Source organism: Micromys minutus, assembly GCF_963924665.1.
Source record: "Micromys minutus genome assembly, chromosome: 13".
NCBI classification, from domain to species: domain Eukaryota; kingdom Metazoa; phylum Chordata; class Mammalia; order Rodentia; family Muridae; genus Micromys; species Micromys minutus.
In genome coordinates this window covers 42,657,270-42,674,475 of record NC_137982.1, presented here as the reverse complement: position 1 = coordinate 42,674,475, position 17,206 = coordinate 42,657,270, and the positions used below count along the sequence as shown (strand labels likewise).

Below are 17,206 nucleotides of genomic sequence, written 5' to 3'. Positions count from 1 at the left end.
TTATATTTAGTGTATATCTTAGGCCTTTAAAATCAATTTTTGAGTCTGTTTTTCTTCCTTATAACATTCTCTCTCGGATGGCAAGATTAAAGTTGCCTTGTGAAATGAGCTGCGTAACTATCCTAGCTTACTATTTAACAAAACAACTGATACTGTTCACCTCAGCAGTCCATGTGCTTAAAACGAGGGCGGAGCAGACAGGTTAGAACGGCCCATGAGCAAGAAGGCGCCGCACACTCCATGCTTTTGGTGACTTCATTCTTGGTTTCTTGTAATTTTGTTTCATATAATGCACAAGTTAACTAAAACAGAAAGGTTCCTTTAAAAATCTGTAAGTCAAAAGCTAATTCATATGTAATATTGGAACCACTCAGTCTTTGAAGTTTTGGTAAAGCTTGTCTGTGCTACTAATGTAAGCCTATTTTGGGGTGGGAGAAGGCAGGGATTAGAGGGTTTTTTGGAATATTGAATAAACATTCAATTTGTTAATTAATAATTGTTAAAATAATTGTTAAAATAATTGTTAAAATCATTAATAATTATTAATTTTACATTAAAAATTTGTTCTTAACATAATGTGATAATTCACTTGTTTTCTAGAAAATTATTTTTGTCCTGCCTTTCAAACTTGTTATCCTAAGGTCACTCATAGTGTTTGATTAGGACTTAAAATTTTTCCCATCTGGTCTCCTGCCTATTTATTTGTGGTTTGTATATATTCTCTGGAGATGCTTTGTGGGATTCTGTCTGGTCTTTGGTTATCTGAAAAGAACAGATTTTTTAAAGTTGCTTTGTCCTCTCTATATTTTGTCTTTTTAAAGAAAATCTTAATTTTGAAATCCTTTTTTTCCTCTTTGTTCTGCTGAGGCTTGAACGCAGGCCTGTGCGTGCTAAGCACGGGGTGGCATCCTCAGCTCCATAATCTTTTTTTGAAAGCATCTTAAGAAGAGGGCGTTCACCCTCTAATCATGTAAAACATAAACTGCATTTGTGCTTACAGCTAGATTTTTGATGTGTTTTTAGCTTTTCTTGACCCCACAGCTTTCCTGACTTTAGTATCAAGTTTCAAGTGATCCTTAATTTGCATCCTGAGCTTGTCTCTAGCATGTGTGTGTTTTAAAGTTATGACACAACTTCACTGAATATAAATGTGTATATTTTTACAAGTGCTCAATCTTTTATTTCTTACTTGGTTGTGTCAATATCCAATATATAGTAAAAAATATATATATACGCAAATATGCTTATCAGGGGAAGGGCAGATTTTGATCAAACTATATTATGTGCAGAATTTTAAATAAAAATGAAGCTACGCTTACATAGAGAAATTTTGTTTTGTTGTTAATATCCACATTAATTTTTCAGTTGCCCCTTTAATTGTTTGAGTTTTCTACATTTATGTAATGAATTTCAATGATCTTTGGTTCCATCTATTCCCCTCCCCCACCTCCCTGCCTCTCCTACTGGAGTTCTCAATTTTCCTGTCTACTTGGTACATGTTCCTTTTCTAGGTGGCCCCTCTGAGTTGCTGGCCAAGCAGTGGTGGGAGGGGCCTTCCCAGAGCAAGAACAACGTGTCAGTGGCTAAATGACTGAAGACAATGGCATCCCATCTCTCAACAGCTGTTAACTGCTTATAGTATCTCAGGGAGGAATGAGGCCTCATGGCTCCCTCCCTTAACCATGATGAAATTTGAGGAAGGACAGCCTTGTGGGGGTCTGTTGCAGATTATGAGTGTAGCAGCTTCATCAAGCCCAGAAGATAGCTGTTGGTTTCATTTCTGGCCATTTTGTCATCCTCTGGCTCTTACAGTCTTTCTGCTCCCTCCTCTGGGATGTTCCCTGGGCTTGGAGGAGGTGACATAGCTTTCCAATTTAGGGACAAACACTAATTCTCCACACATTCTTGGACTTTTGGCCAGTTATGGGCTTCTGTGTTAAACACTGCCCAGAGGCTTCTCTGATGAAGACTGGGTGTAGCATTTATCTATGGGATAATTGGGTATTTAGAAGAGAGTTTGAAAACATGACAATTTAGTTAAATCAATAATACAAGTTCTCCACTATGGCTTAGGGCCTCATTAGCCATGGACTCTTGACTAGGTCCAAAGGACCAAGCATGCATTCTCTCCTGTGAACTAGGCCTCACATTCAACCAGAGAGAAGTTAGAGGGCCACATAATCATCTTGACAGTGTTGTACTAGAAGATACATCATGTCTCACAGATCATTACTGTAGCTTGCAGGGTCCACAGCTATGTAAGACTGTTGGTAACTTTCTCCTCCAGAAACTTACATAAGTACATTCTAGTAAGTCTGAAAACTAGGTAGTATGGAGGAAGCTGTTACCTCACTTGACCTTGATTTACCTATCTGTCTTGTGAAATAGCCAATTTTTATAAATATGTCAAATGTAACTTACCAAAACTCCTTATTATGATAGTTTATTGTTAACTTCACAGGATATAGAATTACCCATGAGGTAAACCTATCAGTGAGGAAGGAATCACCTAGATTCAGTATTCTCTGCCTGTGCTTGTGAAGAGTTCTTTGATTAGGTTAGTTGAAATGGGAAGACCCATTCTCAATGAGGGTGATACCATCTGATGGTTTTGGGTCTCAAGCTACACAAAGTGGAGAAAGCTAGCTGACCATCAGCACAGTAGTTTCTCTACTGTGGAATTTCTCCTCTTAATTTTCTGTGTGAATGTTTATAGCCAGTTGGAGGTATAAACTACATAGCATAGAGTTCATCTGAATGCAGTGTACAACACTTATGTTTTTAGTATATTGATAGATGATACAACCTTCCCTGTAATTCAATATCCCCAGTAGAACCTTGTCTTCATTACTAGCTATTCTTTCTTGGTCTCCCTTCTACAACTGCTCCAAGCTTAGACCATCACTTACTGTCTCTATGGGTTGGTCACACTGAACATTTCATATACACAAATGGATACAGGTAATAATTGGGGGTAGGGGTTGCCACTGTCTTCATTCACTGAGTATAATATGTAGGCTTATCCTTGGCAGTTTGAATCAGATGTTCATTTATACAATCCATAATTACTAAAACATTTGGGCATAGATACTTATGGGAATGAGTTTAACATACTTCATCTACACACTGAACATCTTATCTTATTGCCTTAGTTAGGATTTTCATTGCTGTGAAGAGACACCATGACCAAGACAACTCTTATAAAGGCTAACATTTAATTGGGGCTGGATTACAATCTCAGAGGGTTAGTCCATTATCACCACAGTGGGAAGCATGGCAGTGTCCAGTAGGAGCCATCTACGGGGGCCACATCTATTCAAACCACCACACATAGTTTTAATTTTTGCCTCTTTGAAATAAACAGGTCATTCTGAGACTGAATTGAGACTTAATGGACTATAACTGAGGTACTTTATTAGTTCTTATGTTCATGCTTGGTTCTTTTTCATAACCCTTTCTAGAAACTTTTCATCTGAGGCCCACTCTGTGATAGTTTGTGAATGAATCCTCCCTTGCTTCTCAGTGTCAGGATGGGGACAAAATGACTTTTTTGGCCCAGGTTAAAAGCTATTTTTTTCCTTAGCACTTTGAAGATATTCATCTGCTGCTTTCCAGTATCAGTTGTTGATAAAAATATATGTCTGTCATCACTGATTTCATGGTTTTGAGACAGGTTGTAGTTGTTCTTGATGCCCCATGCTTTCGATATAAATTGTCTATTGACTAATTTTTGTTTGTGCTGATCAACTCTTGGAATGGCTAATAGCTGTTGTTACTGTAGCAAAATACCTATCACAAACAACTTAAAAAGAGGAAGGGTTAATTTCTGTCTCATGGTTTCGGCTAACTCTATTCCTTGAGGCCCTAGGCAAAGCTGAATATCATGGTGGTGGGCGTGAGTGAAGGATGAGACTTCTTTCTCATCCTGCCATGGGTAAGAAACAAAGAAAGGACACGAAGGAGCCAGGACAAGCTCTCGGTGATTCACATAGTTCCCTCTTCCAATAGTATATTCCAATTTTGGATTAGGAAATAGATTACTCCATTTATGAAGACAAAATTCTCACTATCTAATTATTTCCTCAAAGCTCCATCACTGAACACTCCTTTGCATGGGGACCAGGTCTTCAGGGCATGCATGACATAAGCTAGAATCTAGCGTTAATTATGTCACTGCTTTTAGAAAATTGCTAGCAATGATCTAGTTACTTTATAGGTCATTTCCATCCTCTGTGATCCCTAATAGGTGAAGCTGGGGGATGCTTACAAGTTCATCTTTAACTTTTTTATATGCATAGTATGCAGATGTACTCATATATACACACAGCATGAATATATGCATCTATAATGCATATCACTGTCTCCTTATATAACCTTCATAGATCTGCATTTAATCATGAGCTCTATTCCTCGGGCAATGATTGGCACTACTTGTTCAGGAGCCTCCCAGCAGTGCCAGAGATCTGTAATACCCAGTGGCTCCACCTAGAGAGGAGCTCTTTAGTCTACTGTCTGGTGTAGGAAACTTCTGGTCCTATGGAGAGCTAAACTCTCATAGCCCCGTTCTGTATCTAGAACCTATGGTGAAATCCAAACTGGTGTGTTCTCTTCTCTTCCACTCATGGTTCATTTGATTTTGATTGTTTATTTTTATTGTCTTGAGCCTGCATGGTTTTTTAAAAACACTGCTCATCATTGTTATGCATTTGAAGCAGGAAAAACTCATAAAGAGAACTGTGATTAAAACTAACCCTAACTTCCCACTTTATTCAACACCTTTTCTGTTTCCTCCGTTCCCACTAGACTCACCTCCCCACCCCATCCCCACTCCGGGGGCTCTACTTACAAAAGACCACTGGCACTACCTGAAAGGACTTGGGTGTTCTTGTTGTGCCAACTACACTTATGAATACCACCAATTGTTTTGTTCCTTAAGTAATATAATGACGATTTGTTGAAAACAAATCAATTTATAAACAATCATTATCTATCCACCAACGAAAGAAAACCATCTTTCTTTTAATTGGATGGGCTTTTGATGAAATGTTTCCTCTTGTTGCTTCTTAGCTAGCTGCACACTTTACTGCACCTCTGTTGACGTCATCTGTGATGTCATGAGGATGGTGGCCATCTACATTACGACCCACAGACTGCACAGTACGCAGGTTCTCAATCTTTCCAGAAAGTTCTCTGGATAAACTCATTCAAAGTGACATTACCGCTGTGCTTGATGTTCTTGGTGACTTCTTGAGGGCTTTGGTGGTCAAGCAGAGGCAGAGGACACCTCCTAAATCTGAGCCTGTCTGTTCCAGATTGTCAGCATCATGCTAATCCTCAGATCCTTCCCAGTCACTGGTTGCTTTGGTAATGCCATGACCAACTTTTTTTTTTTTTCCTGGTGACAGACCTAGGGAAGCAATATTGGTGGCCAAAGCCGATGTGGCAGGTGCCCTGCTTCACATACACAATTTCTATATCCTTAGGGTCAAACTTGGGCAGCATGGTGTAGGCTGCTGGTATCTGATGAACCTGGGTTTGGAAGCCTGGAGAAAGATGTACTGTAGCTTCCTCTGAGCCAAAGGCTGAAAAGCAAGTAAACTGTTTTTGGTTGACATAACAACTAATGAAACTTTGACTCTAATCAATTCTCAGTTTCTTTCCTAATATTTAATCTCCTTCATTGAGATGTTATTCAATAAAAAGATCTGGGAGTTTTTTTGTTTGTTTGTTTGAGGCTGATTACAGAAGCCCGCTTCTTGAGCCAAGTCACTTGCTTATTTTGCTACTTTTGTTAAAGAGAAAATATGTAATAATTGTAGCAACTGTTTTATTTCATAGGGTTGTCGAGTGCAGATTGCAGACGCCATGTCTGACTCCGTAATTCTTCGTAGTGTGAAGAAATTTGGAGAAGAGAATCATGCATTCGAATCAGATGGTGCACGTAAGCAAGTTTCCTTGAACCCCATGTAAAGAAAAGTAAAGATAAAAGTGAGACAAACCCAGCATGGTTTCAAAGAGCAGAAGAAAATTGGCTACAACATGTGGAGCTAGTATTGAGCACATGCCTGACATACAACCAGAGGGCTTTCTGTAGAATTCATGTCACATCTGGAGGCTACCTCTGTGTTAAAATGCACAACATGAGCGAGCGCTAAAATCTCCCACGAGCACCTCCTTCCCAGTAGAGTAGGGTTGCTCAGCACTGATCATTGTAGTAACTTTAGCCCTGTATCATTAGTGGTCACCGTGGCAACAGTAATTGTTGATGGTTTCTGCTCCTCAAACAGGCCCTACGAACACTCTCCAGGCTAGAATGAGATGTGGTAGGAGGGGTCTTGACACATTAGACCCTGACATGTTGTAAGCACAGATTCTAAGCTGTCATTCATTCATTCATTCGCGAATTGAAGCAATTGATGCAATCACACTTCTAATCCAGTTTTCCGATTCTCAAGCCCTGTATCCACACCTAATGTCTCTTTAGTCTTTCTGCAACTGTACTAAACGTCATCAGAACCAGAAAATAGTGGCCATAGTAACAAATATTCCTTAGTGTTCTTTTTGCCCTGTGGCTTCCTTATGTCCCTGTAGACACTCACTTCCATTTCCTACTGACATTTGCTCTAAGTGTGCTGACAAAAATAACGCGAAGCTCTGTCTCATGGATTCTGACAGCGATGAAGTATTAAAGACATAATACAGGTCAATGTGTGATCTGTTAAATAGATAAATTTTGATAAATAGAAGATGTTTCTAAAGAACCAAGCAATAAATGAATTTTCACTTTAATAGATAATTTTAAATAACCATATCTTCTTCAGCGAATTTAGAAACAGTGATATCCATCAAGCAGTGGTTCACGTCTGTAAGTCTAGTCCTTGGGAAACTGAAGCAGAACAATGGCCACGAGGCGGAGGCTGCTCTGCACGATGGAGTTCTCAAACCGCTTACATTACAGAGAGACCCTGTCTCAAAAAGGGAAAGACTACCTTTTGAAATTCAGAAAATAAAAATGTTTTATGATCTGGGGGGAACATTCAAATATATAGTTACAGCAGTGGTAGGTGGGGTGGGAAGGAGGCCTGATAAAGAGATAGAAAGGGGTGGTCATTATTTTATAATATTTCATGAGAAAAAGTACTTCCTAGACATGCTTTTGGTTGACTGATGCTTATGATTGTGTTGCCTTCTGACACGATTATTAACCTCTTTATACGTTGTTTTTCATCCTGACAGATAACAATGATAAGAAATCAAGGTGAGTGACGATTTCAATAGTACAGAATCTTCACTAGAACGACTTCAAAATATTCCTATAAATATAGAGCACATGGAGTAGAGGATTTTTACTGACTGTGTAGAGAAAGTATAGGATATGTTTTCTTTCTTCCTGAGACAGGGTTTTTTTCTGTGTGACTCTGGCTGTCCTGGAACTCACTCTGTAGAGGAGGCTGGTTGCAAACTCAGAAATCTGCCTGCTTCTGCCTCCCTGGTGCTAGGATTTAAGGCATGGGCCACCACTGCCAGGCCGCTTTCTTCTTCTCTTTAAAGCCTTGTGGAGCAGCCCTTCCTGGTTATGCCTGGTTTCCTCCCGTGCATCCCAGTCCACCACAGAGCTTCTAGCCCAAACAAGCAGGAAAGAGTTAGACAATAGCATGGTTTCATGAGTTCCAAGGGGTGCTTCCAACTCCACACCCTCTGCTCCCTCCTCCCAACACCCCCTCCAACTCTCCTCATTCCCCTACTCCAGACCCCCTCCCCACACACCCTGGTGACTAATAAAACCTAAAGTTGAATTCTTTGAGCTTTCTCTTCAGCACTCAAGTTTGAGTTCACATGTAAGGAAGTGTTGAGACAGGATTAGATGGGGGCTGCATTAGAACAGAGGCACCATCTGAGTTCCTGACATGGAAGATGGATAGTGGTCAGTTAATTTCAGAAGTTTGAAGTAGGGCTGGAGAGATGACTCAGCAGCCAAGAGCACTGACTGCTCTTCCAGAGGTCCTGAGTTCAAATCCCAGCAACCACATTCATGGTAGCTCACAACCATCTGTAATGGGATCTCATGCCCTCTTCCGGTGTGTCTGAAGACAGCTATAGTGTACTTACATATAATAAATAAATGCATCTTAAAAAAAAGTTTGCTGTATTTCATGACAGAAGCCTGCACTAGGTAGATTAGCACTGTGTTAGAAGAAATCAGGTGACCCTGGTCTTCCAAGAGTCCCTTTGGGAGTACAGAAAAGAAACATCTAGTATGGCTCCCTCACTAAGAGGAAGGCATTTTATTTTTTCTTTAAAATACATAAAATATCATAATGTACTTTGCTCAACCTTAAGTCTCTCTTGCTCTCAAAAAAGAAAAAAAAAACCCTCACAAAAAGAAAAAGAAACAACCCAACAAGACCAAGAAATGTCAAAACAAAATTAAAGGAATCAAAAGCCCAGAATGAGCAAATGATCATAGAATTAATTTTGTGTCTGTCAGCCAGTCCTAGGCATGGGACCTGCTCTACAGTGTGATTGATAAGCCCAGTGACACTCTATTGGAGAAAATGGTTTGTCCCTTTGCTGGGGGGGCATCCATTGCAATAGTTCTTGGTTAAGGCCCAGAGCCTGTGTCCACTTCCTCCTCTCAGTGCTGGGATCCTGTCTGGCTTGAAGCTGTGCAGGTCTCGGGTATGCTGCCACAGTCTCTGTGAGTTCCCATCTGCATCTCTCCTGATGTGCTCCCTGGGCTCTTCCCTCCCCTCTGGCTCTTACAATCCCTCTGTATAATAAATCCCTGAGCCCTGAGGGGAGGGCTTTGATGAGTGCTCCAAAGCCAGTTGTGGGTCTGTGTTAATCCCCATATCCTGCAAGAGGAAGAAGCTTCTCTGGTGAGAGCTGTGTGATGCTCTGCTCTATGGGGGAAGCAATATGTCATTAGGAGTCACTTTAATGCCATGTTCCTTTAGCAGAATAATAGTAGCACATCCCCTCTTGGTTCATGAGGAGAGTATATTAATGGGGAGTAGAATAAACATCATGAATTTAGAAAACATATTACATGGTAGCTACTGAGAATGTAGAACCCTTTCTTTTTCTAAGAAAAAGAGCGAGTTGGAGATTAAGATGTAAGAAGGAATGTGTGTGGCAGGGCAGATGTTATTGAAATCTTAGCTGTCTTACATAGAGAAGGTCCTACCAAGGAGACTTGAGAGACTTGGAGTGTGAATCTGAAGTTGGAGTAACTGTCCACATGAGGGTCTAAGAAAGAAAATTTTGAGAGGAAGAACATTTGGCAAAGACAAATGGATGGGTGACTGTTTTCATGAGAACTAGAATATATATATATTCTATATAGATACTATATATGTTCTATATATATTCTCTGTATCTATATGTGTATATAAAGAACATATATAAATATATATATATAGTATATCTAGGACATACATAATATGTATATATATACTATAGGATAGTATGTATATAGAATATATATATATATATATATATATATATATACACACACACATACACACACAAATATTATATATTGTGTCTCCTTTTGAGTTCAGTTAATCTTGCCTATATACACATGGCCTAAGGCTAACTATTGGATTATGGGCAATCTGCTAAAAGTCTAAATACTACTGCTAAGTAGTAGATCAGAATCTTGCTCCTGAAGAAAACAGAGCCCAGCCCCGCTTTCAGCTGCTATTGATTTGCTTGTAGCTCTTCCACTACATGTGCGACCTTGTGAACCTTCCCCTTCCCTTGCTGTAATGTTGACTAATATGGTCTTATGCAGGTCTTGTCCAGGCACACACAGCTATCAAGAGTTCATGGGTGCAAAATACATTAAAACACTAGGTTTGGCCAGAATTTCCCAGACAGAGGGGGAAATTTATACTTCTTAAAGAATAATTCAGAAAAGCCCCATGGAGGGAGACTTTCTCACCAGTTTTGGAAACATGACCTTTAAGTGCCTTTTCTTCTCATCAGGTTACAAGATAAGAAGAAGGAGAAAGACACTCGAGTTGGCTTCTTTGAATTGGTAATACTCTGTGCTGATTTACTTGGTTGATTTTGCAACTGTGAATTATTCACACAGTGGAGGAAGAGCCAACTCCTTCGTCATACTGGCAGGACTTAACTCTAGTGATCAGCCATGCAGTCATGAGCTTTTCTGGGCATGCTGAATAGTGATTAGAAACTCAATGCTCAGTAAACACACTGTCCAATATCAGCGTAGCCACTTGGAATAGAATCCATGGACTCACAATTATAATTTTAATAAGGAAAACCTTCACAATAACTCCCAGAACAATAGATCATATATAGCCATTGTTATGAGAAGTCTTTAGAAATTCCATAGCTTATGTGTCTACCACAAATTTGTATAGGATAAAGGCATTTCTTCTTTCTTTTTCTTTTCCTTCCTTCCTTTTTTCTTTTTTCTTTTCTTTTCTTTTTTTTTTTTTTAGAACAGTGTTTCTCTGTGTAACTATCCCGCATCTTGCTCTGTAGACCAGGCTGGCCTCCAACTCAGAGATCTTCCTGCCTCTTCCTCCAGAGGGCTGGCATTAAAGGGGTGTGACATTACCCACCACTTAGGGTAGAACATTTCTAAGTAGAAACCTGTCCATTGTCCATGGGTTCTCAGAGCTGAATGGCAACTTCCTGCACAGTTGTTCACCCAGTATGTCTACCTGGTGATGGCATCTGTGATGGTGACTGAGGAGAACAGACTCAAAGATTTGGATGTAGTGTAAGGATCCGATGTTTTAGACAATTGGTAGATAGTACTTCTACATAATTAGTGTGAAGACGACTGCTCAGAGATGACCCCCACAAGCGCCTGGTGTTGAGTGCTATTTATCAGAATTGGAGTCAAATAGCCCTCCTGCCCAGTCCTCCCACCCCCACCCCTACCCCTTTATGCACTTTTCACATGTAGATAATCTCTGAACCTTTTTTTTTTTTCAAGTTTCGATTTTCTTCATCAAAAGACATCTGGCTGATGTTTATGGGAAGTGTGTGCGCATTGCTACATGGAATGGCTCAGCCAGGCGTTCTTATTATTTTTGGTATAATGACAGATATTTTTATCGAATATGACATTGAAAGACAAGAACTCATGGTTCCAGGAAAAGCATGTGTGAATAACACCATTGTATGGACCAACAGCTCCTTCAACCAGAACACTACAAATGGAACACTCTGTGGGTAAGCTATGTTTCTTTTTGGTATATCTTAAATTATAATTCAAAATCATCCAAAGACAACACCAAGTGAGCTGGAATGGCATTTAATACAAAAGAGCAGGAAAACAAACTTACTCATAGTGATAGAAATTCATTCACTTTGTAGTTATCTCCATCCCTCCAGTTTCAAAACAGCAACAGACATTGCTAATCAAATACCCACACCAACGATTTGCCACTTGGTTCACTGTGAGTCTGAACGTGACACTATCCATACTTACTGCCACTAAGAAGATAACTGAATTTCACTTGCATCTCCTAGACAAGAACTCCTTTCCTTTCACCCCTCCCCACTTTTTGTCCTTTGTCCTTGTCCTCTCTCCATGTGTATCATGAACATGCTACATTAGAGAAATAGAAATCAGTAGTTATAGCCAATATTTGAGCTTTCATCAAGAGTGCTGTGGCTGTGACTAGAAGGTAGTGCTGAAGAGCTAGCCAGAACAGGCTCATGATGGAATTCAGACAAGCCCAGTCACTGTGTCACTGTTGTTTCTGTGATATGCCCAACCGTCACTTGGTAATCACTCGGTCGGTAGTACATGTGGGCTGACTCACTGCTGTGGCATGGACTTTGCACCTACCTTGTGTGCTTCAGATGCACGTATCATTGGCACGTATGACCCCATATGCTCAGGTTCATGAGTCAAAGGCTGAGCATATCCTGACTAGAGAGACACCTGGGATGGTTTTCTCAAATACATTTTTAAATTTTCATATTAACCACTGAAAAATGTTGACAGGGTTAGTTTAGACCAAGTCTTTCTAAATCATTAAAATTCTTTCATGCTATCATTTACTTCGAGGATTTTTCATTGCTTTAATCAAAAAAATTTTGAGTGTTAGTTAAGTGACAAGAACCCGTAGAAGCATCAAGAAAGGACTCACTGTCCCGTGAGTCATATCCTGATCTGTGTAGAACTTCGGGCTAGTCAGCCAGGCTGTCTTCATTCATTCAATGATCATTCATAAAATATTAGTTACAGACTAGTGAGTGCTGAATGATGAAAAAGCAAAAACAACTCACTGTAATACATAGAAGTATCCTTTAAAATTAATAAGTAGGGGCTGGAGTGATTATTTAATGGGTTCAATTTTCACAAATATGAGGACCTGAGTTCAGATCCCTGGCTCCCACATAAAAATCAAGAATGACAGAACCTACACCTGTAACTCCAGAGCTGAGGGAAAAGGCCCGAAAGGGACAACAAAGTCCCCAAAGCTTGGCGGCTAGTCAGCCTGGTCGATCAGTGAGCTATAGGAGAGCAGTGAGAAACCTCATCTCAAAAATAAGGTGAAAATGTATGTGTGCATCCCTTACACACGTGCATATATTTGAACATATATACTTATACATAATGCACATAAACATTTTTTAAAAGTAAATTTAAAAATTATCAAGCCAGATTATTGGAAATACAATTGCTGGCGTCTGCAATTTGTATGTTTCTTGAAGCTTGCAAAGATATTTTCTTCTGAGAAACTCAGCAGTTCCTATAACGGGACTGACTTCAGTGAGTTCTTTAAAGGTCTTCATTTCTGTGGGAGGACAGAAATGAGAGACTTTTCTGAGAGCAGTATCACCACAGCCACTGGTAACACTGGGCCATTAAAGTCACACAGATACAAGTTAGAGAGGTGATGTTGGGAGACATTACAGCATCTTAGCCACCTGTAGACCTTTGTCAGATGAATTGAAGAATGAATCTAGCTTTGGTGTCTACATCACCTTGATAAGCAAAGAGTCCCCTGTAGCTGCTCCCACTCATTGGCTCATTCTTATGGGGCCTTACACCTGGAATTGGATAAGTGTTGTAAACTGGAGCTTTCAGAAGAACAATGGCCTCAGCTGAAATCACATGACACAAGTATTTATTTGACACGGTGATCATTTGGTAAAGTACATTAAGTAGATAAAGCATTCAAAATGGTCATTTGTCTTCCTCATTTAAAATATGAGTAAGCTGAAATGGATTAGGGCAGACCTTTCTTAGATTATCCCTTTACCAGGAACATGTTGACAAGGTAGATAATTTCATTATGCGTTGTAGCCACCGCTGGGAGTACTACTCCTTTATCTTTTGTGGGGTGAGATCACTGGGAATGTGGAGTTGGGTGGATCCCAGGATAAGGGAGAGAACATTTTCTCATGTGTCAGTGTCTAAAAAATGCCTCCTAAATTACCCAACACTTTCAAGATCCTTTCTTGGAAAAGCTTATTGTTAGGGATGATAGATGGGTTAATCTGTAAGATAATAACTTTAGAGATGTATATGTGCATGCCTTGGCAGGAGATGTTTGTGTACTTTTACTACATTGTATTTCACATGTGTCTTAAAGTGTTTGGGTGGGATGTTGAAGCTAAACTCTTAGAAATCGCTCTTAGTTCTCTAAGGCAGTTTATTTAATTTTCTGCAATTTCTAGCATATTCTTTTGGCCACATAGGCTCTGGTTCAGTTTGGAAAGCTCCACACACACCAACACACAAACACACAAACACAAGCACACACAAACACAAACACACAAAAACACACACACAAACACACAAACACAAACACAAAAACACACACACAAACACAAACAAACATACAAACATACACATAAACACACACATGAACACACACACACACACACACACACACACACACACACAAGATTATGAATATTGGGTAATACAAACCCAATAAAAATACCTTGTGGTCCTGTGAGAGCTGACCATACCACCACTGGAGAACTGTTTTCTCACCTGTTCCCCATGTGAACACACTGGGATAGAAGTCTCTAGCTGATTTCAGAAATCTGTGTCCTACCTGTTGCTCCCTAACTTCCCATCTGTTGCCTCAGCAACAGTGATTGATTTTCTGTGACTGAGAGATCAAATAAATGGAGTCATGCAACATGTGACCCTTTAAGGCATACTTTTTAATACAGTACAATGTTCTTGAGGTTCTTCTGTGTTGTAGCACTAATCAGTATTTTATTTTTATTTGTGAATACCTTGCTACGTGAATATAATATTTTATTTCCTCATATTCATCCATTGGTGAAAATTTTAAATTTTCCTGCTTTTTTTTTTTTTTTTTGCTATTGTAAATAATACTGCTTTGGATATTTGCGTATAGTTTTCTGTGTAGATGTATGACTTTGTGTAGTTCCATAGCTAAAAACAGTTTCCAGGTCATTCACATGTAATCCTGGAGGAACTGTCAGACTATTATCAAAGTGTCTGTAGAATTGTGTTGTCCCTCATGGTGTATGAGGTTATAATCTTCTACATCTTCACTGATAACTGTGTTCTAATCCCTGTAACCTATGAATATTACCTTATATGGGAAAAGAGTCTAAGCAGGTGGTATGAATAAATTAAGGCTCTAAGATGGACTTTGTGACACATGTCTATAATCTCAGCACTCGGGAGGCTGAGGTTGGAAGACTACTGTGAGTTCAAGACCACTTGATCTTCCTTAGAGTATCAGGTCAACTGGGATTCCATCTTGAACCTCCCCCTACACTACAAACACACAAACACACACACATACACATATACAAAAAAGATTCAGTATTTGCAGGTGGAAGAGATGATGCAGGAGCATGCGGGTGCACTGTAAATGCAATCATTGTTTTCAATAAAGGTAGAATGAGACCGGACCACAGGGAGGAGAGGCAGGTAGGAAAGCTGGGATCATCTAGTCCAGGCACCTTCCAGTAGCCAGAAGAGGCAAGTGAGAGTCTGCTCCAGAGCCTCTGGACACTGTGGCTTAATACAGCTTTCTCTAGACGACAAATGTAGGCCGGGCAAAGCTTTCAGACCTCTGGCCTGGAGCGGGAGTCAAATCGCCAAGTTTGTGGGACTGTTATAGAAGCGGTAGGAAACTCATACAGAGCCATCCTAGTGAGAATGAGTAGGACCTAATCCTGACACATTTCCCTAGTGGCTGATGACACTGGGGATCTTCCTATGTGCTCTTAGGCCATTTGCTTATGTTCTTTAGAAATGGTGTCTGTTAAGTTGTCCTTCACCAAACTGGATTAGGTCTTTTTATTACTGTGTTATAAGAGTGCATTTTTTTTTTTTTTTTTAAGTTCTAAGTCCTTTACCAAATGTGAGATTTCCAGGAAATTTTACCATTCTTTAGGTCATCTTTTCAGTCTGTTGATGTAGATGGTGGCTCTTTAAGCCCTAAAGCTTTAGTTTTGGTGGCCCCTACTTTATTTCTCTTCTTGTTTCATTTCTTTTGGTTTTGGCATCATATATAAGAAACTGCCCAGGGTCATTAAAATGCAAATCTGGGTGGCTGGAGAGATGGCTCATCCATTAAGAGCACAGACTGCTCTTCCCCTGAATTCAGTTCCCAGCAACCACATGGTGGCTCACAACCATCTGTAATGGAATCTGATGCCCTCTGCTGGTGTGTCTGAAGGCAGCAACAGTGTGCTCACATACATTAAATGAATAAACAAATCTTTTAAAAAAAATGCAAGCCTGTGGTTTTTGTTTTAAGACTTTTATAGTTCCATTTATATATTTATGTCTGTTGTTCACTTCAAACAAATTTTTCTCTATGATAGGAGAAAGGACTTTGATTTGATTCCTTTTTTGATATAGTTAATCACTTAATATCATTTGTTAGTAAGACTATGTCAACTTAAATATTTTTCACATTGCATCATTGCATAGTATCAGAATGTATGTCAAAATCAATTTATACTAAACACCAGGGTTTATTTCTGGGCTCTTGATTTCTTTTCCCCAGTGCCCATGTGTTCGAGGCTCTTCCCCACTTTCTCTTCTATTAGTTTGAGTGTACCTGGTTTTATGTGGAGGTCCTTGGTCCACTTGGACTTGAGCTTTGTACAGGTTGATAAGAATGGATCAATTTGCATTCTTCTACATGCTGACCTATAATTTTCATAATACACATTTTCTATGATTGTTAAACTGTTTGCTAGGTATTCCATTCTTTTTGGTGCTATTGTAGCCCAACTTATTTTCTGAATCCCTTGGTCAGATTTTCACTGCTGTTATATAGATTTACAATGTAGTACATGTGCTGATCTCGGCTTATGCAACCCAGTTGTCCTATTTATTCGTGCCAGTAGATTTCTAGTGGATCCTCTAGAACTTTCTACATAAGATCATGTCATCAGATAAATAGAAACAAGAGTATTTCATTTCTAATTAAATGTTTTCTTTTCTTAGTTTTAACTTTTTTCTGTCTGATTGCTCTGAGCCCGTCTTCCCATACAGCTTTGAACAGGAGCCGTGAGACTATGTGCCTTGTCTTTTTCTGGAAGTGTTTTCCCACTGAGAATGGTTTTTCAAGCCCCTTTTATTTTAATTGGGAGTGGGGAGGTTGTATACTGGCTGGCTTTGTGTCAACTTGACACAGGCTGGAGTTATCACAGGGAAAGGAGCCTCAGTTGAGGAAATGCCTCCATGAGATCCAGCTGTAAGGCATTTTCTCAACTAGTGATCAAGGGGGAGGGCCCAGCCCATTTCGGGTGGTGCCATCCCTGGGCTGGTAGACCTGGGTTCTATAAGAAAGCAGGCTGAGCAAGCCAGGGGAAGCAAGCCAGTAAGTGACATCCCTCCATGGCCTCTGCATCAGCTCCTGCTTCCTGACCTGCTTGAGTTCCAGTCCTGACTTCCTTTGGTGACAAACAACAATGTGGAAGTGTGAGCTGAATAAACCCTTTCCTCCCCAACTTGCTTCTTGGTCATGATATTTTGTGCAGGAATAGAAACCTTGACTAAGACAGGTTGACTTTCATTCCTGGTTTTTAATCATTAATTGGTATTGAGTTTTGCCAAAAACTTCTGTATTATGAAGATCATGTGGGGTTTGTTTTGTGCATTATAGTATTCATATGGACTATAAGACTGATTGATTTTCATATGTTAAATCACCAGGAATATATTGCACTTAGTAATGATGTATGGTCCTGTTCATAT

At 39.7% G+C, this 17,206-nt stretch overlaps 1 protein-coding gene across 2 annotated transcripts in view; it reads left to right on the top strand.

Annotated features, from left to right (window-relative positions):
* Positions 1–5,865: 5,865 nt before the first annotated feature.
* ABCB11 (ATP binding cassette subfamily B member 11) overlaps positions 5,866–17,206 on the top strand; it is a gene marked incomplete at both ends in the record, with an annotated part of 78,717 nt that continues 67,376 nt past the window's right edge. For both annotated transcript variants that reach the window (XM_080928015.1, XM_080928014.1), the window contains 4 exons: positions 5,866–5,941; positions 7,237–7,258; positions 9,991–10,042; positions 10,976–11,214. In XM_080928015.1, the coding sequence (XP_080784141.1) occupies positions 5,866–5,941; positions 7,237–7,258; positions 9,991–10,042; positions 10,976–11,214 (389 nt within the window). The remainder of the gene's footprint in view (positions 5,942–7,236; positions 7,259–9,990; positions 10,043–10,975; positions 11,215–17,206) is intronic.